This window comes from Onychomys torridus, chromosome 8, assembly GCF_903995425.1.
Source record: "Onychomys torridus chromosome 8, mOncTor1.1, whole genome shotgun sequence".
NCBI classification, from domain to species: Eukaryota; Metazoa; Chordata; class Mammalia; order Rodentia; family Cricetidae; genus Onychomys; species Onychomys torridus.
The window spans coordinates 56,105,203-56,125,039 of NC_050450.1; the positions used below are offsets into that span (position 1 = coordinate 56,105,203).

At 44.9% G+C, this 19,837-nt stretch overlaps 1 protein-coding gene across 2 annotated transcripts in view; it reads right to left on the reverse strand.

Moving 5' to 3' along the window:
* Usp43 (ubiquitin specific peptidase 43) overlaps positions 1-19,837 on the reverse strand; it is a 61,892-nt gene that overhangs the window by 2,941 nt on the left and 39,114 nt on the right. The window contains exons 9-14 of one of the 2 annotated variants that reach the window (XM_036197062.1): positions 18,798-18,901; positions 16,721-16,798; positions 15,809-15,935; positions 15,369-15,702; positions 10,547-10,705; positions 4,560-4,724 (exon numbers count right to left, since the gene is read on the reverse strand). In XM_036197062.1, coding sequence (XP_036052955.1) covers positions 4,560-4,724; positions 10,547-10,705; positions 15,369-15,702; positions 15,809-15,935; positions 16,721-16,798; positions 18,798-18,901 — 967 coding nt within the window. Of the gene's footprint in view, positions 1-4,559; positions 4,725-10,546; positions 10,706-15,353; positions 15,703-15,808; positions 15,936-16,720; positions 16,799-18,797; positions 18,902-19,837 lie in introns of both variants that reach the window. The other variant, XM_036197061.1, reaches the window with a different exon arrangement.

Sequence of the window (19,837 nt, forward strand, 5' to 3'; positions counted from 1 at the left end):
CCCCGGGCGAAAGCAAGACAGAACCCATAGCATTCAATTCAATCCCAAGGGAATGAACTCTAGGGACTTGGACAAGTTCATGATACACACAGACACTCCTGCAGCATTCCATCTGATGGTGAAATGGAGGCCCCAAATGCCAAATGCCGGGGAGTAAACTAATGAGCTGACTCATGAACTATAAACCAGGAGGCAGCTTGAAGACTCTATCAACACGCTGGTCCACTCACTAACATCTGCTGCAACTCTGAGGTGTGCCAGCAACCGTGCCAGGTTCTCAGATAAAACAGTGACTAAAGTACAAGGAAAGATGCAGCTGGCGAGTGAGCACATACACCATGGCCCTGCAATTCCACCCCTAGGTATGGACTCAACGGAAACACAGGCATACGTACAGCAGAAGACATGAGTTCAAATCTCACAGCAGCACAGGTTGGTAACCCCTATCCAGAGTGGCAGGAACCAGAAGGTTTCAAATGTCTTCAGATGTTGGAATAGGTAGAATTATGTAGTTTTCCAGAGCTAGGACCCATTTCTAAACACAAAATTCTTTTTTATGCATCATGCATGCCTTACGCACAAGAATAAAGGGAATTTTTATGTAATATTCCTAATAATATTGTACACAAGACAAGATTTCATAGTATAAAATTCTCTACTGGTGGTAACATCACATTGGCAAGAAATTTTATGTGTGGAAGCAGTTGGGATTTCCAGATTAAGCGCACTCAGCAGATAGCATTGATCATAACTCCAAACTGGAGACAACGCCTAAATCTAGCCACACTAGAATAAAATGTGATCTGTCCTTCCAATGTGGGAAATACTGGTGAGGGAGATGGTGCCATCTGCCAAGGAGCAGACGCCATCCAGAGATAACACAACGTGTGGGCTCCACAGAGAAACGGCACAGATTTACAAAGAATCCACCAGTATCTCAGGAACTGACAATCTGTAGTCATTCAAGACACTTCCTTTGACAAGCGGGCCAGCTTTCTCTGGGGCTGACTTCTGTACTAGGCTCTGCAGCAACTTGTACTCCATAGTGAGTCTATCGAAGGCAGAGGTTGGTCCCTCCACCTTATCCTGCACACTCTTTCCTAATCCCTGCCTTTGTTTTTGATGTTTCTCTCACATACACAAGCTATCTTATGTTCAGAGAACTCAGATTCTCAGAGTTGATTTTATTTACAAGTAAAATAAATAAAAGGAAAAAGAAAGCCACTGCTATGTATAACAGATGCACCTCACAAGAACAGCGAGTAAACAAAATAAGCCAAATAAAAAGCCTGCATGCCATATGGCTTCACAGGTAAAATTCATCTTTGTAAACATGTATTTTTAAATATAAACCAGACTGACGACAGACCTGTTCCAAACTCTCCAATAGCGACTCACTGTGCCTGGAATAAAGTCCAACAGGTGTGTCAAGCTGGCCCCTGTCCATCTTGTACTGAACATAGTAAAACTAACCTGGCATAGATCCTGTGAGAGTAGGAAGTAATGAGTGAGACAGGTATGAGGAAGTAGGATTCGAGACCCAGCCAACCTTCCTACCTTTCTACCTTTCTACCTGCCTGCCTGCTTGCCTTTCTTGATGCTGGGGATTAAACCCAGGGCCCTGTGTGTGGTTAGGCATGTGCTCTGCCACTGAGCCACACCTCCAACACAGAACTCTCTCTTTCTTAATCTAGCACATAAATTTGTTTACTTTATAATAATTCATCAGGTGTACACATGGGATTAGTGCACATATTTATTAATAGTACATTAGTACAGTAAAAATATCTGCATGTTTTATATATATGGACTCATAATATACTTATATAATATGCTTATATATGATATCACATGTATATATCTTGATGCCACAATCACAAATGTTAGCTTAATGTTCCTATGTCTGTGATATTTGTGTTTATAAAACATTTCCATTAAGATTTTATATTAAAAACTAAATTAGAAACTAAAGGAACTGTGAAAATTTGTTTGTTTGTTTGCTTGTTTTGAGACAGGATTTCTCTATGTTGCCCTGGGTGTTCTGAAACTCACTATGCAGACCAGGTTGGCCTTGAACTCACAGAGATTCACCTGCCTCTGTCTCCCTAGTGCTGGGATTAAAGATGTGAGCCACCACACCCGGGTGAAAATGTAAATATTTGGCCACTTTTCTTTGCTGAAGGAGACACACCTACACATATCTCACACACACACACACACACACACACACACACACACACACACACACACAGAGAGAGAGAGACAGACAGACAGACAGACACCTACACACTGAGTTCTTGTTTTAGGATTTGTTTCTATAACCATCCTGTCCCCTGCTTTCCTCGGTTTCTCCCTTGGAGAGGTCACCTGAACATGAGCATGCTCTGTTAGCTCTCTTCCAGCAAAGGAAAACAGAAACTGCCCTGAGCCCAGCTTCCTGTGCAGCTACCAGCCTCTCACCACACTGCAAGATGACCTGAGCATGCACCATCACTTCCCACACCTCAGCTGGGCTTCCAAATCTCCCACCCACAGCAGGGGCTCCTGGGGAGTCTCTGGTGGCCCTCCAGCCTGACTGGTGCTCAGCCTCCCTCAGTGCTGAACACAGTTGGCCTTTCCTTCTGAAAGATGCTTTCTGGCACCTGGGGATGACTCTTGCCTGGCTTGCTCCCGCTGGCCCTGGCTGCTCTTTCTCAGTTCTCTCCCCACCCTCACTCAAGCCCTACACGGGATAGCTGCCAGGCGTGGTCTTTGCTCTTTCCCATCTTCATAACCTCTGTGGAGCGCTCAGGCAGCCTGAGGCTTTTACTTCCATCTCTGTGCTGGTGGTTCTCCAGTCTCCATCTCCAGTCCCTCTAGTTCTCATGCTGTTACCACTGCCTTGCAGGAGTCCCCCAACAACCTGCCCTGAATTATAGGGCTCCTCTCAAAACTGACCCTGCTCCTACCCAATGCCCTCCCATCCTACGAACTGTACAACGATCCCCCCCTTGTCAGTAATACCTTAAACAAGGGCCAAGGTATCTTGGATCATTTCCTTCTTTTATATACTGCATCCAACACCAGCAAAGTCTGTTAGTTCTATCCACAATCTGACCATCTGGTCCTCATCACATCTGTCCAAACCTTACAGCCATAGACATGCTCCTAATGGGCCTTCCACCTGACACACGTGCCCACTCCTAGGGATGGATTCTTCATGCAGTAGGTAGGGTAGACTTTAAATATAAAGCCAGGGCTGGAGAGACGGCACAGTGGTTAAGAGCAGAGGTTGTGCTTCTAGAGGACCTGGGTGGTAGCTACCTAGGTGACTCACAACTGTTTGCAACTTCAGTCCCAGGGGCTCTGACACCCTCTTCTAGTCTGAGGGACTGCACACATGTGATGCACAGACAAACATGAAGGCGAAACACTCACACATATAAAAATAAAGGTTGCAAAAACTGAACATACAAACCATATTGATCACTGCCCCACTCCACATTCACCCTCACTATCCACAGCACTTGAGGTCAAGTCCAAATGGCATATCAGAAGCTGTCCCATCCACTTCCATCACCCTCCTCCTCCTCACTCACTCTGTTCTAAGGCTGTGGTTTCTTCTGCGCCTCACACCATGCCATGCTTGTCTTTCATAGCATCCGAGATGAACACATTCCCAGCCTTCTGCACAGCATGAGTCCCCTGTCCCTGCTTAGGACTGTACTCAATGTCACTTCCCCTGCTGTACCCCACAGGGCTCTCTGTACCTCCCTCTGTCCCCAGTCTCTGCTCTCTCCTTCCCTGACAGTTTGCCTCTTTGCCTCTGTCCCTGTTTTAAATCTCATTGCTGCCTTAGTTTACCGTCTGCCCCATGCCGTAGTAAGCTCTGGGGGAACAGAAAAGGGATGCAGAGTCATCCCTCAGAGCCCGTGGAGGATCAATTCCTGCAGATGCTCAGCTCCATGGATGCTCAAATCATTCATAGAAAATGTTGTAGTATTTGTATGTAACTGACACACATCCTCCTGTGTATTTTTTTTTTTTTTGAGACAGGGTTTCTCTGTAGCTTTGGAGTCTGTCCTGGACTAGCTCTGTAGACCAGGCTGGCCTCGAACTCACAGAGATCCGCCTGCCTCTACCTCCCAAGTACTGGGATTACAGGCATGCGCCACCACTGCTCGGCCCCTCCTGTGTATTTTATACTCCTGTATGCTTTAAGTCACCAATTTAAGTCAATTGCCTAGAATACCTGATGCAGAGTAAATGTTGGTATTGTTAAGGGATGCTGAGAAAAAAGTCTGCACGTATTTAGTACAGGTGTGAATTTTTTTTTCTATTTTCCATCCATTGGTTGATTGATTCTACTGATGTCCAACTTGTGGGTCAAAAGGGCCCACCGTGTCTGTGGGTGGATGGCCACGGATGGGTAGAGAAGAGGCAGGTGAGTGTTAGGAAGACCCCAAGAGATGACACATCTCTTGTCAGGACCAGCTCTTTCTGTTCATGCCTAGAAGGCACCAACACTTTCATAATGAAGAAGTTTGGGAAAAGACAAGACAGCCAGTCTAAGCACATACCCTTGTCCTGGTGGCAGACACCGTTGGTGAAGACCGGAGAGTCGGGTACCCGGGCCACGGAGGGGCAGGGGGCAGAGCTCCAGGACAGCAGGCTTCCCCTTGTGCTGTTGTTGTGGCTTCCAAGCCTCATGAGCCAATGATCAGACAAGGAGGAGCTGGTGGAGCCTGAGAAGATGCAAAGGAGAGAGCTGGACCTGGTGCATCCCCAAGGAGCCCGCAGGTAGGAGCAGAGAGTTCTTCCACTCCTGGTTCTAGGCCAGCCCCAAGATTCCCAAATGACTCTTGTCCCTCAGCCCTGGACTAAAAGAACCAGAAGGGGAACTATAGAAACAAAAGTAGCTGGGCGGTGGTGGCGCACACCTTTAATTCCAGCACTTGGAGGCAGAGGCAATTGGATCTCTGTGAGTTCAAGGCCAGCCTGGTCTGCAAAGTGAGTTCCAGGACAGCCAAGGCTGTAACACAGAGAAACATTGTCTTGAGAAAAAAAAAAAGTGGCTGTCCAGAGAAGCCTGCAAATGGGACATCCTCAGAACCATGGTGTTAGGTGAGACTTCCTGCGATGGGACATCCTTGGAACTATGATGCTTAGAAACCTGCAATGAGACATCCTCGGAACCACAGTGTTTAGTGAGCACAGGAAGGATGATTCCTTGGTGCATTCAAATGTTCCCCATGAAATTACTTGCTGCCAACTCTGGCTTCCTAAGTGTGTTTATTTTTCCAGAGCCAGATATACAGGATTTTAGTAGTCACAGAAAAAGGACTGTCAGAGTAATCCTTTTATCTCCAGGATAAAATCAGGATAGCATTTATCCCCAGGACCTATAGCACCAGATCTTATAGGACAACATATAGTAACCGTACTCCAAGTTTAAGAGAGCCAAATCTTCAAGAGGGCATTAAGAATACCTTCCCTCTGGCCTTCTCTGATAGGTTTATTATTATTAAACTGCATATTACTTGGAGGTCTTATTGTATAGTCCAGGATGGCCCCAAACTCATGATTCTCCTGCCTCAGTTTCCCCTGTGATGAGATCATAGGCGTGTGTCATTATGCCTGGATCTAAGTGTTTTATTCTTCTTTCATTATCTACCTTTTATAAATGGAAGACAGGCTTGTGTTAGCTTTGTTTCAAACCTGAAGGACTCTTGATTTTCTCTGGCTATTTTCTAATAATGACTAGAAAAAGATATGGTTAGCATGCATGCGTGCATGCATACGTGTGTGTGTGTGTGTGTGTGTGTGTGTGTGTGTGTGTGTGTGTAGAAGGGAGGGAAGAAAAGAGGGAGAGAAAAGAGGAAGAGAAGAAGGGAGGAGTGAAGGGAAAGAATGAGAACGTATTGTGTGAATGTGGTTTGTGGTGGTATTGTGTTCCCCCAAATATTGTGTGTTCCCTGAAATAAACTTATCTGGGGTCAGAGAACAGGATGGCCACAATAATAAACATGAGGACAGGCAGTGATAGCACACACCAGCACTTGGGAGGCAGAGCCAGGCAAATCTCTGTGAGTTCAAGGCCACATTGGAAACAGCCAAGCACGGTGACTCACGTCTTTAATCCCAGAAATCGAGCCTTTAATCCCAGGGAGTGACGGCAGAAAGAGAAAGATATATAAGGTATGAAGACCAGAAACTAACAGCATTTGGCTGGTTTAGCATTTGGCTGGTTAAGCATTTCAGGCTTTGGAGCAGCAGTTCAGCTGAGAGCCATTGGGATGAGGACACAGAAGCTTGCAGTCTGAGGAAACAAGACCAGCTAAGGAACTGGCGAGGTGAGGTAGCTCTGGCTTGTTCTGCTTCTCTGATCTTCCAGCATTCATCCCAATAACTGGCCGGGGTTTGATTTTATTAATAAGACTATTTAAGATTCATGCTACAGTGGTGTGTGTGTGTGTGTGTGTGTGTGTGTGTGTGTGTGTGTGTGTGTTATACACAAAAGTACATCCAGGTGTAAGTGTCTACAAATTCACAGAATCCAGGAGAAGCCATTTGGTACCCTGATCCATCATTTTCCTCCAGAGGAAGCCAATGAGTACTCTGATCCATCACTCTCCTCAAGTGGAAGCCATTGGGTATCCTTGTGGAATATCTCTATACACTGTGTGAATATAAGTTGCTGTGATTGGCATAATAAAAAAGTTGACTGGCCAGTACCTGAACAGAATAAGGTTAGGCGGGAGAGCCAAACTCAGAATGCTGGGAAGGAGAAGAATGGAGTCAGAGAAGAGGCCATCCAGATACAGAGGAAGCAAGATGTTTAAAATGAGGTAACAAGCCATGGGCCACATGACAAAGCACAGATAAGTAACAATGGTTAACATAAATGTAAGAGTTAGCTAATAACAAGCCTGAGCTTGTTATTATTGGCTGAGCATTTACGATGAATATTAAGCCTCTGTTGAATATTTAAAAAACTGGCAGGTGTGGAAGAAATACAAATGGTGCCCAATGTCCAGGGCCACATACATCCACATAAAGCCTGAGAAAGCTTTTAAAAAAAGTTCTAAATGCACATAAACAGAGTCAGACATGGCTTCCTAGCTATATGTCTCTCGTGCCAGTTGCCTTGCAGGGATGCATCTCCCAGCTGCTGCCTGAGGGCCTGAGCTGCCAGCGAGGTGCAGAGATGCATCTCCCAGCTGCTGCCTGAGGGTGCTGCCAGGGCAGCCCCACCAGCACACCTTGAACTAAGCCACATGGCGGGTTTTAGTTTTGGTCATGCTGACAGAAAAGATTATAGATAGGCAGTAAAAACAGATCCAGATAGGAAAAAAAAACCCAAAACGGTTTACAGTGTGTTTAAAAATATACATTTAACTTGGGAGAGAAAAGCCAAAGGGTAATATATAGTCATAGATTAAAAAATAGTTTAAAAATAGTAAAGTCCTTAAAAAGGTATAAAGCCATACCAAAATATAATAAGCCAGTAAAGCTGGGAAATACACAGAGTCTGGATCCTGTATGTTATTGGGTTGTCTTTGAATTTTTTTGACTGCTAATGAAGGAGCGGTATCTACTGAGACATTTTATTATGAAAGCTACTAGATTAAACCAACCTAATATTTTAAAAATATCTTGATTTCAAAATGGAAGCTAAAAGGCGTGTTGCCTTGGGGGAGAGGCTATGCTTTTATTTATTTCCACAGGAAATGAGAGGCTGTGGATTCATTCCAGATTGATATGGGTCAGGTTTGATTGAGGAAGACCCCCTGAAATTCAGGCTACAGAAAATAAATAAATAAATAAATAGATAGATAGATAGATAAACCTAGTAGAATTACAAGACAGGTAACGTGTATTTTTACCTGCTCAAATACAAAACAAAAAAATCATCTTTAACTGACTTGTGCACACCATATATTCCATACTTGTATGTTACCTTTAAAAGTTTATGTATTTTCAGCACAAGAGGACAAGACATCAATGAAAACGGATGGCTCAGATGATCCAAAATTTCAAAATGCCTCTGTCAAAGTCTCCTCAAAATTCTACATCCAAAACAACTTCACAGCTGCTGGAACCTCATGGACTACTCTAACTGGGAATTTATTATTATCCCAATTTTCTCAAGTTTCACCCAAAGAATACCAGTATCCCCAGACAACAGGAAGCAGTCTAGAGAACAACACCCACATTTCCAAAATATTGGTTATGGATGTTTGTTATCATTTTAAGGGGGAATGATTACAAGTTGTTATGGATAACAGTAAAAAAAAAAAAAAAAGAGAAAAAACCTACTAGTCTTAAATATTTTACATTGGTATGGATTTTAGTATATTGATACAAATTTAAAGTTAATTTTGTTATTCTGTATGTATATTTCTACTCTTGTTTGGGGTATTTTGTTCATGAAGCTCATTTAAAAATGTAATGTATAATTAAGAAATACAAATTAATAGTCATCTATAATAGTCAAACTTAGTCATATTAGGTATGTTTTCAAGGTCATACACAGATGTATTTAGATAGATAGATGGCATTCAAACACTTCAAAGACCTACAAAATATGGCATTTAATATGTTTTATAACCTAATGCATTTCATGATAGTGAGACACGTCTGTTCCTGGCAGCACCAATTTATTTCAGAGAAGATAATGGGCATGGAAGAAACTCCATATGGAGTTTGCATTCTTTTTGGCAAAGCTAGCTATTTGGGCAAAGAAACTGCCCTTGCCTCAACTGCGGGACAGTATACTGTCCAAACTGGACCAGCAGGACATAAAAGAAAGCGACTGCCAGACTTTGCCAAGACAAAGTAGGACAATCCTTCAAAATGCCCTGCTTCAGAGAAAAGTCTGTCAGACATTCTAGACTTATAGGCCAAAGATAGATGCCCCAAGATTACAGAGGAACTTAGGGTGACTGTCCAGGAAGCCTGATGTCCCTGTCATTAGGTAACATTTCATCCTTCTGGGGTCTTTGACAGAATTGAAAACTAGATAGTCAGGTAAAGTTCTCCTTAAATGATATGATGAAAGATAAATCAGTATAAAACTTTAGAATCACAAAGATAAAATAGATAATAGAATATTTTCTCTATTTTTGCCAAATTCAAATGAACTAGATATTGTAACTGTAATTCTTACTTGATAACTGTTTTTGTTGTATGTAATTTTACTGTGCTAAAGTTAAAACCTTCCTTTTTAATTAGACAAAAAGGAAGAAATGTAGAATATTCCTATATACTGTGTGAATATATATCACTGTGATCGGTTCAATAAAGAAACTGACTGGCCAATAGCTGAACAGAATAAGGTTAGGCAGGAGAGCCAAACTGAGAATGCTGGGAAGGAAAAGGGGGGAGTTGGAAGAGAGGCCAGCCAGACACAGAGGAGGCAAGATGTTTAAAACAAGATAATAAGCCATGGACCACATGGCAAAGCATAGACAAGAAATATGGGTTAGCATAAATGTAGGGGTTAGCTAACAATAAGCCTGGGCTATTGGCTGAGCATTTATAATTAATATTAACCTCTGTCGGTTATTTGAAACAGGCAAGCAGGATCCCTCACTCTCCTCCAGGGGAAGCCATTGAGTGCCCTGATCCATCACTCTCCTCCTTATTCCTTTAAGCAGAGTGAATTAGTGAACCTGGAGGTAGGCTAGCTCCTCCTTTCTCCATTGCTGACAGTGCTGGGATCAGAGGAACATAGGTAGGCATGCCTGGCTTTCTTTCTAAAATCAAATCTCATGCTTACACAGCAAGTGCTCTTACCCATGGGGCCATCTCTCCAGTCCTGATGAATTTCTGTAATGCTCTTTTGTCCCCAAAATAAGGATGGTTATTTTCTAGTGCGGTTCAAGTCACATAATAGTGTTACAAGTTTTCCCCTGTACTTTCAGTTTGGAAGCTCATAAATCAATTTCTGGGAAGCCACCAGGCAGGTACATTTTCTAGAGAGGTCTTGTGCTTTTACCTGCCTCTCCTTTCCTAGCAGTAGTAACACAGGTTTACGTGGCCCACACTTAATCACTTGTGGCTCAATATGAGACTCCCACATGCATCAGCTGCCCCATATTTTTTAAAAACTGTACTGTTTCCCTATTTCTTGATATGGGCAACTGGCTAAGGGCATAGAAAACTCCCATTTCACACTGGCAGACAGAGTTTTTTTGATCCTTGTTCACCTTCCTAGATGCTCAAGTGAGCATTCCAATTCCTTCCCAAAACAAACCACTGAGAGAGACAGAGAGAGAGAGAGAGAGAGAGAGAGAGAGAGAGAGAGAGAGAGAGAGAGAGAGAGAGAGAGAAGAGTGTGTGTGTGTGTGTGTGTGTGTGTGTGTGTGTGTGTGTGTGTCATGTGTGCCATAGCACATGTGTGGAGGTCAGAGGAGAACTTGCAGGAAAAGGTTCCAAGGATCAAACTCAAGTTGCCAAGGCTTGGTGGCAAGCATCCTTACAACTGAGCCACCTCACTGGCCCAGAGCATCCCAACTCTTAATGTGACCTCCAAACCCCACGCCCCATGAGCTCTGGCACACACCTCTCATGGAGCTGCTGGCTGACCAGGGAGGGATGCTGTTCCGCTTCTGATAGAAGAGGATGTAAGCCCCCCTGGTGTTGACCTCATCCTCTCGAAGGGGCTCCACCGTGCTGTCATCATAGCTGTACCACTGGCCATCCAGAGAGTTCCGGCAATAGGCTGTAAAGGTTCAAACCCCAATGCTTAGAGCCCCAAGGCATGAAGATGCTCCCCTCCAGCAGAACTCAAAAATGGACATTCTTAAAGCAGGATGACAAAAAATGCCTGTTTTTAGCTAGAACTGATTTCTTTGACACCAGAAGAAGACAGCAGTTTCACAACTAGCAGGATCGTGCTCAGGAGTGCTCCCTGGAAAGTGAGTGCTCACACTGCCATCCTATCAGGCAGTCATCCCTAACACTGAGCCTCATGTTACAAGGCCAGGCAGTAATGTCACCCATGGCTCACCCATCTCTAAATGGCCATGGAAGAGAAAATGAGACTCCTGGTTGGGACTCTGGTATACCTTTTCCTACCTAAGGACTGGAGCCCAACGTTTACAGAAAGATGAAACATGATTCCAACTACCTCCAACCAGCTACAAATACCCTGCACCTGGCCCTCAAGCCCAGTGCGCAGCATCAGAACCCACTGGTCCTGAAGTTAGCCATCTTTTCGTGATTGGTCAGACCAGCAAATACCATAGGCCTACCAGGACACATGTGGCTACATCTATGTCTTACTTTTCTTGCTGCCACCTTTAAAATGTTATTTTAAAAAAGACAGAAACACAACCTTTTAAATGTATGGATTATACAAACCCAGGCTCTGGGCTGGACAGGTCCCATGGGCCCTGGTTTACTGACCTTTACACTCATCCCAGCTCAACACCCACAAGTTCACCTTTGTTCTTCTTTCCCTCCTGCCACACCCCATCCTAAAGCCATCCTTACTAACGGTACTCCAAAATACGTCTAGACTGCTTTGTCAGCACCAAGTGGGAACTCTCACTTGAGGATCAGAAACCACCTCGAACTGAAATTCTCAATCGCATTGCATTCTACCAGTCTCCATAGAACAGCCATTTTGAAAAGTACACTAGGTGATGTTTTTATTCCTCAACGTAAGACCTGGAGTTGGCCACTGTGACTAGGTAAAATGGTTCCTGAAACTCTTGGGTGCTCCAACGTGTTCTTTGTCTGTGCTGATGAACTGTGTGATGGCTGTGGCCCCCTAGTGGCTTCAGGGTGTGGTCAGTCATCAGGAGACCAAGGAAGCATCCACAGGTTGGGACTTTTTGGACAACTGAGAGGAGAAAAATCCAAAGACCAGAAATAGACCCAAACACAAAAATGTAGCATCATGGAATTAAGTGGTCTTGTAGCAATTGATACATGGAGGTGAGGGAATGGGGGGCATCAAGAAACTTCAGATCACAGACTTAAATGTGAAAATCTAAAACTTCAAAAGCACTGGGAGATAACATAGGAAAAACAATTCATAGCCCTACAGTGAAAAGGGCTTTCTGGCCACACCTCAAAATCCAGAAGTCATAAAAGAAATGACTGACCATTTGGCTACCTAGAATAACAAAATGTAAGCCTTCTGCAAGACAAGCAACCTAATGCACTGTTGGGACAGATGCTACAGGAGACTGCTAACAACAGCCATGTGGGAAACAGTCAAGGACATGGACAGGACATTCACAGACTAGGCACACAAGGTTCTCCAATATGGACGAGGCTAAAGCTGAGATGTCATCTCCTCATTTGACTGGTAAAACTTGAAAGGTGTCTCTGTGCAGGCTGTGGTAAGCTCTCCTACAGGGGAGTATATTCTCAATCTCTCTCTCTCTCTCTCCCTCCCTCCCTCCCTCCAAGAGAGGGTTTCTCTGTATAACAGCTCTGGCTGTCCTGGAACTTGCTCTGTAGATCAAGCTGGTCTCCAACTCACAGAGATCCGCCTGCCTCTGCCTCCTGAGTTATGGGATTAAAGGCGTGTGCCACCACTGCCCAGCTTTACACTTTAATTTTTTTAATTTTTTTTTTAATGTGTGCATGTAGACACACCTGTACCACAGCACACATGTCAAGGTTAGAGGACAACTTGAGGAATTCTCTTTTACCGTATGGGGATTGAACTCAGGTGGTAAGAACTGGTTGCAATCCCTTTCAGCCACTGAGCTATCTTAGCAGCCAGAAGTAAACACTTACTGCTGGTAGGAAGACAAAGTCCTACAACCCCCTTCTTCTGGGCAGTGTCACAGCATTTGTCAAAATGCAGACCCAGGGCTGGCGGGGGGGATCTTGTTTAATGGTAAGGTGCCTGCCTACAATGCTTAAGGCCCTGGTTTTGATGTGAACACATGAGCACATGCACACTAGCTACCTAGCTATCTCCATTCTGAGATTTCACTCTATCATAAGCTTGTCATGTAGGAAATGACCCATGTCAAAGATTATAGAAGCAATACTGCAAAGTCAAAGAATGAGCAGTGTATGCCCTAATCCTCCATATACCAGTATGGAAACCTCCAAGCTAAATTACTAGGTTAAAAAAAAAAAAAACAGCTACAGAATTGTATACACAGTATTCAACTCTTGTGCTTAAAAATGGGTGACAGAGTAAAAACTTAAGAGTCTCTCTTTATGTTGTTATCAATTTAAAGATGTTTTTCAATTAAAAAAAATACAAGGCAATTTCCAGAACTGAAGAGCAAGCACAGTGCCTCCTGAGTCCTGTGAAAAGACCAATACAGAGGGGCAGCCTAGGAAATTCCAGGGCACCAGTGATAAAGGACCTAAAATCTTCCAGAAAGCAAGTTAGATCCCAGACAAAGAAAAGGAAACTGGCTGGCTCCATCTCCAAATATTCCTCACCTCCATTCTCTGTGGCGCATCCCTCTCCAAAGACTATGAGACAATAACCATCAAGCTAGAATTCTATGTCCAACCAGGCTGCCAGTCAAGGGGAGCAGTAAAGGCATTTTAAAATATGCAGTGACTCATAATGCCACACTTCCATTGCCCTCTTTTAGGAAGCTAGAACATGTGCCCCTCTAAATAAAGGAGTTGGTGATGGTCTATGGTACCCTGTATGGAGAACCTTCTACCATCACTTTACCAAGCCAACGTAACTCCTAACTGCATTCTCAAAAGTTATTCTTAGACCCATACATAAGTTGCTCTCATAAGTTTTCGTTTAAGAAACTTCTCTTTGTAATAGACAGAGACCAATCTAGAAAACCACAAAGATCAAGCTGCAGAGAAAAAGTGACCATGTGATAGCCAGCCTCCACTGGCACATCCACAAAGCATCTTCTGCACTGAAGGCTTGGGGAACATTGAGGAAGAGGGGATGGGAAGACTGTAAGAGCCAGGAGACAGGAAGTCTTCTGTGAGAGTGTGTCTCCTAGAAATGTCAGGGAAGCTAAAGCCATGAAGTCTCAACCACATGGCTGCCTGAACAAGACCTGAATAAGAACACCAAGAGACATGCTAACATGGAGCAAGGAACTCTCACAGGGCCCCAAACCCAGACAAAGACTGCAAGCAACCAAGGAAAGCTGAGATCAGAAGCAATCGACTTTCCTAGGGAAGACCCCTTGCCCCCACCATCTAATACCAAGTGATCAGGTCTGAAATCATATATATATATACTTAACATTATACAGACTGAGCAGGTTGTATTTACGTGTTTAGGGATATATGTATGTACACACACATAATTAAAGAAAAAGATGCCATGAATTTGAGAGAGCAAGGCGGTATACATAATTACATAATACATTATTTGGAAGACTAAAAGGGGACAAATGATAGAATAATATTTTAATTTCAAAAAAGTAAAAAAAAAAATTTTTAAATCCCAGGTAAATACAGCAGAAAAGATGCCTCCCAAAATGCTTATCCACACAGGTTTCAAGGGATCTATGCTGAGCAATTTTATCCCAGAGGAAAAAGACAGGTGATCTGACTGGACAGGGTCCTCCAGACTGAAACTGGTGACCCCTCTCACCTGGTGCAGGATGGATGGGGTGGCATAGCAGAGCGGCATGAGAGTCACCTGGCGCCCACTATCACCTTCACATGATCAGCCAAGACCCATCCCGCAGCCTTCCTCCGCTCACCCACGAGCTCCTTGTTTCTCTCTTTCTCTCCGAGGACACTGCACCAGCCATGTTCCTGCCATCAGAGAGCACATCCCACACCTCTCCCGAGGCTCCCAGGGATCTGCCATCACAACTGTGTACCCACTGGACTAAACCACTGCTGCCAACAGCTCTCCTTCAGGCTTCTGTGACCGCCAAGATGGGCTAGAAGGAATGCCATGGGTCAGTCACGCTATGTCTGAGAATACTTAGAGGGCCAACTTTAAAACACTGAGGGAATTGCCTGGCCTTTTGTTTCTCTCCCGTTGACTACTGCTTCTACATTTCCCCACGTGACTAGAAAGAAATGAAAAGCACCCCACAGAATAAAGGGATGCAAAACCCGGTAAGTAAGACTCTCCATGTTGAATCATATAGGAAGGCAAACATCACATCTTGGTTATGGTACTTACCCTCCTATATTTGATGTGCCTGAAAATACAAGTAGTTACCAACATCACAGTGCAACCATCTTCCCAAGTCAACACCAGCTTCCCAGAGGACTAGACACCGTCTCTCTTTTCTCCTGTGTGCAGTGGTGTGGCAAACCAACCACGGTGAATGGGGAGAGTGCTGGCCTTCAAGAAGCACCAGTGCAGGGGAACATCTTGAGGCTCTGGCTACAGCCAAGTCACGTAGCCATGGCTGATGCCCACAGAGAGGCATGGCAAGGCTCACCTGTGTAATGCCCACCTTGCAGACTCCCATGGTGGTTGCAGACCGCATACAAGTCATAGAGGAAGTCCATTGGGTAGGTGGTGGGCAGGCAGATCGGCTGCTTCCAGGAGGACCAGGGTCCAGGCCCTGCCTTGGAGTTGGTGCTCCTCCGTGCTACATGGGGAGCCATGTTGAGCCCAGACAGTGGGAACTTCACCAGTGTGGAGAGTTTGTTCCTTCTCTCTCCCACCTGACAGAACCGTTTCAGATGGATGATCAGGATGTCAGGCAGGGTCCACAAACTCAGCTTTACCACACCTTGCTGGAGGACTTGGCAGTGAGGGCACTTCCATGCATCATCCTGAGCCAGCTGGAAAGGAAGCCATCGGGACTGTAAGGCCACCCCAGGGCACAACCAACCCGGTACAAGGCAGCCAGCCCCCCTCCCAGCCGGGGAGTGGAACCCAGGGCAGGACCTGTTCCTCCTTGGTATAGGACTGAAAACATTCATCCAGGGTACAGCTGGGCTGCTGGTGTGCCTGCTGCTGCCGCCACACACTGTCTGCATCCTGGACCCGCTCCTCCTGGAGGCTCCCAAACAGGCTGTTTGGAAGGAGAGGGCACAGCATTCAGAGCTCTCCCTCCCAGAAGGACCTAACTCCACACACAGAAAACCCAGGCCGGGCACTGGACAGGCAAAGCTACCCTTCCTGTGGGTTCCTGAAATCTCCTGCACCCCTGACTTTGAAACTCACTCTTAGAGAATCACCTGCATCCCCCACCAGCTCCTCAAAGGACCAAATTATATGCTTACTCAACTTAGCACCAGTCAGGGTACCTGGCAAGAGATGAATAAGTACTCGATGGATTGAAATATGTCCTCTTACAGAGTCTGGCTGATGTGCTGAGGAGCCATGACAGATAGCCAAGTAGAGTGATGAACCTAGATTCAAGCCAGCCAGCCTGGGTTCAAATCCCAGCTGTGTGTATGAGCCATGTGACGTATGCATCGCTTAACCTCAGTGCATCTCAGTTTCAACCTCTGGGCAATGGTAGTGATAAATTCATAGTCTTCCCACATAGAGTGTGACAGAGACAAAACCAATAACTCCCAGGAAATAAGTGTTCTAAGTAGTGCATGGCCCAGGCTGGGGTTACATGAGCTTTTACCACTCCTAACACCCCACCGACCCCCACCACAGTCACCATGCCCACTGTATCTATTTACAGACAACTCTTAAGTTCTCTCAGAGGAATGAGGTCCATCATATTAAAGGTGTGTGTGCAGGATCTTACACTCTAGCTAGGGGAAACTAGGTCCCGGAAAGGTTTGTGGGCAGAGGCATGCCCTAGCCCAGCTCCGTAGGAGTAAAATTCCATTAACTCACCGCTCCATGACAGAGCTATCCCACTCCACAGCCAGCTTGACATGAGGAGGGCCTCCTGGCCTCCTAAGGTGCAAAGCCCTGAGGAGAGAATGAGGAAACCTGTCAGAAAACAGAACTTCCTTCCCACAGTTCTCAGGCTCCGCACTCAGCTTCCCACTCCTCCCTGGAGAAATGTTCCAGACAGAAAGACCCTGAACTGACTAAAAACACACTGAAGGGCTCTAAGTCTGCTGAAGGCCTTAGTTCTTTACCTACCCCTTAATGCCCTCTACTGATACTCTCAGGAGGTGGGAGTTCTAGGTAGGAGCTGCGTCCTTCCAGCTACTAGGACACAATTAACTGTTCCACTGAAGGCCCAGCCAACTTTTGAGTATCTACAGGGAAGTTACACATTGCCAAGATTTGAATATGACATGTCTCCCACAGCTAGTGACATTATTCTTTAAAAGGGGAACTTAGCTAGAGTAGGTCACAGGGAGTGGGGTCACTGGTGTAGCTCATCTCTAATTTCATCCCGTATTTCTCTCTGTTTCCTGGCAAACACGAGGTAAAGAAGTTCCTTGAGTATGCAATGCTCTGCCTCACCACAGGCCCCAGAACAGCAGAGGCGGCCATGGACTGAAATCATGAGGCAGAGTAAATCTTTCCTTCCCTCAAGGTGTTCCTGGCAGCATCACAAACACCCAAATGAGCATTTTACACAAAGAGCCAGGACTGATGGCACCCCAGGAGAACTAACATCCCCCCCAACAACAATGCAGAAGGATCCCTGGAAACCCACCCACACCACTCAAAGGCTTCTAAACCCTCCAATGTGTAGAAAATCTCAGTGAATCAAACTACAGCCCCTCCCAGCTTCTGGGGCTCCATCCATTTCAGAAAAGGCAGGAGAAGTGAAGGACGAAAGTGGAGGGTAGGAAGTTTTATCCTGAATCAAGAAGAGCAGGCATAAGTAGATGCCAAGTACACACCAAAAATACTGTTTAGGATTTGTGACAAGCCTGTCACCAAGATGATTCAATAGAAAGTTCCGGACTCACAGAAGACACGAAGTGAGATGAGATTGCACACACTTGGTAAGAGTGCACATGCCAAGTCCAGCTTCCATCCCTTATTTTCAATAGAGTTTTTTTGCATGACTTTGTCCAACTGATTTCATGTACTTAGGTGCTTCCTCTCAAGTCCCTGACATGGCCTGGTAACAACTCACTAGAGGCTGGTTCCAGCCTGTAGAGCACATGCTGAAGAATATAACTGTCATCTCCAACACCAAATGTCACTTGGGGCCCTTCTTCCCATCAGACCAAAGTAGGTCCTGTCTGACATGGCTCCTCTCTTCCTAACTTACCAGCTAAGGAGGGTATAAAGAGGGTATTCTGGGGAGCCTTCTGGTCTACCTCCACATTCTAGACTTAACACCTCAATCTGACCAAGTCAGGAAACCAGAGACCCTTACTGTGGACTGAGTTCCATGGGAATATCAGTAAAGGTATCAGATTACTGATGTAGAGAGCAAAATCACACTGTGGATATTGTGCCAGCCCTGAAGAAATCTAAACAAGGCTGCACTGTGACACGCTATTGAACGGACATGTGGAGCATCATGAAGTCAGAGGCACAGGAGAGTCAGCCATAGTGGCTTTAGCCCCCAGCTGTAGTCCACAACCCTTTACAGTTTAGGACCAATTATTCAGTTGTAGCATTCTCACCCACTCCAAAGGGGGCACTCATTCCCACTGGGGTCTGCAGCATGACCTAACTACCTGCACCACATGGTGTATCTGTTAAATCAATCTGGGTGCAAACTCAGGCTTCTCCACTCACCAGCTGTATAGAGATGAACAAGTCGATCTCTAGTAATCAATCTCATTGCTCCCTCATCTCTGAAGTGGCCCTTCTTGGACACAGGGTTCAAAAGCAAGAAAAAAGGAGCAAAATGTGTCTAAGGACCCAACGAGGTGGCTGGTACTAGAGAGGAAACGATCAAGAATAGCTAGTATTGTCAGTAATTGCATTGTTCTGTAGTCTTCTTTAGTAAGCCTCGCTCAGGAAGAGCATGAGCCATCCCTTCCCTTACCTGTCAACTGCCCAGTGACAGAGGGGCCGGCTGTCCTGTGGAGATAAGTAGCTGCAGGCCAAGGAGAGCCCCACAACCCGGATGGAGAACAGAGTCCCCAGGTCCTGCCATGACAAAACCAGAGGCGACAGTTCATCACATAGTTCCTCTGCTGAGCAACTGACTCTGTGACATATAAATGAATAAAAGAGCAAGCACTTTTTCCCCATAGTATTTTGAATAGTCTCTTAATAGCTGGTATTTAAAATGGAGAGCTAAAGGCTCTACTGTTTTGAAGATTCAGTCAGTCTCTTAATATAGTAATCTAATGCCATGCTTGCTATACTGAACACAACCCTCATACAATGAACACAGCATATGTAAAAACAAGTGTCTAACTGGAGCAGATACTGATACAGTAAGTGGAAAGCAAGATCTATTTTTAATTAATTATTGATATGTAGTTCAACCTTTCTAATGGACATGATTATCATCACCACAGTGAGACAGCTGTGTAAAAACAAGTTCATATACACATGCTATAATATTCTAGCATTTCTGAAATTGAAGCAAGTCTTACAGAGATATGGCTGCATTATAGGTGCCTCAAAAAAGCCAGTGGAACAAATAACCCAATTCAAAAGTGGCCTGAATACATGCTCCTCCAAACACGTGCAGATAACAGAAGCACAATAGAAGATGGTTACTACCATTTATAAATAACCAGTGAACCAAGACCATAATGAGCTGTCACTTAAACCCGCCATAACAACTATATTTCTAACTATATTCTAATTTTACAAGGAGAGAGGAGTATGTGTTGGCAAGGATGTGGAGAAATCAGAATCCACATGCATGGTTGGTGAGAATGTAAAACAGTGCTGTGGAAATCAACTCTGAGTTTCTCACACAGTGGTACTCACTACCATCCCATCCATTAACTTTACTCCTAAAACCACTCTAAGCAGGAGACTTCAAGAGATGTTTGGGTGCTCATGGTTCCAACATTGTTCCCTATAGTCAAAAGATGGGAACAACTCACATATTGGTAACAGATAAAT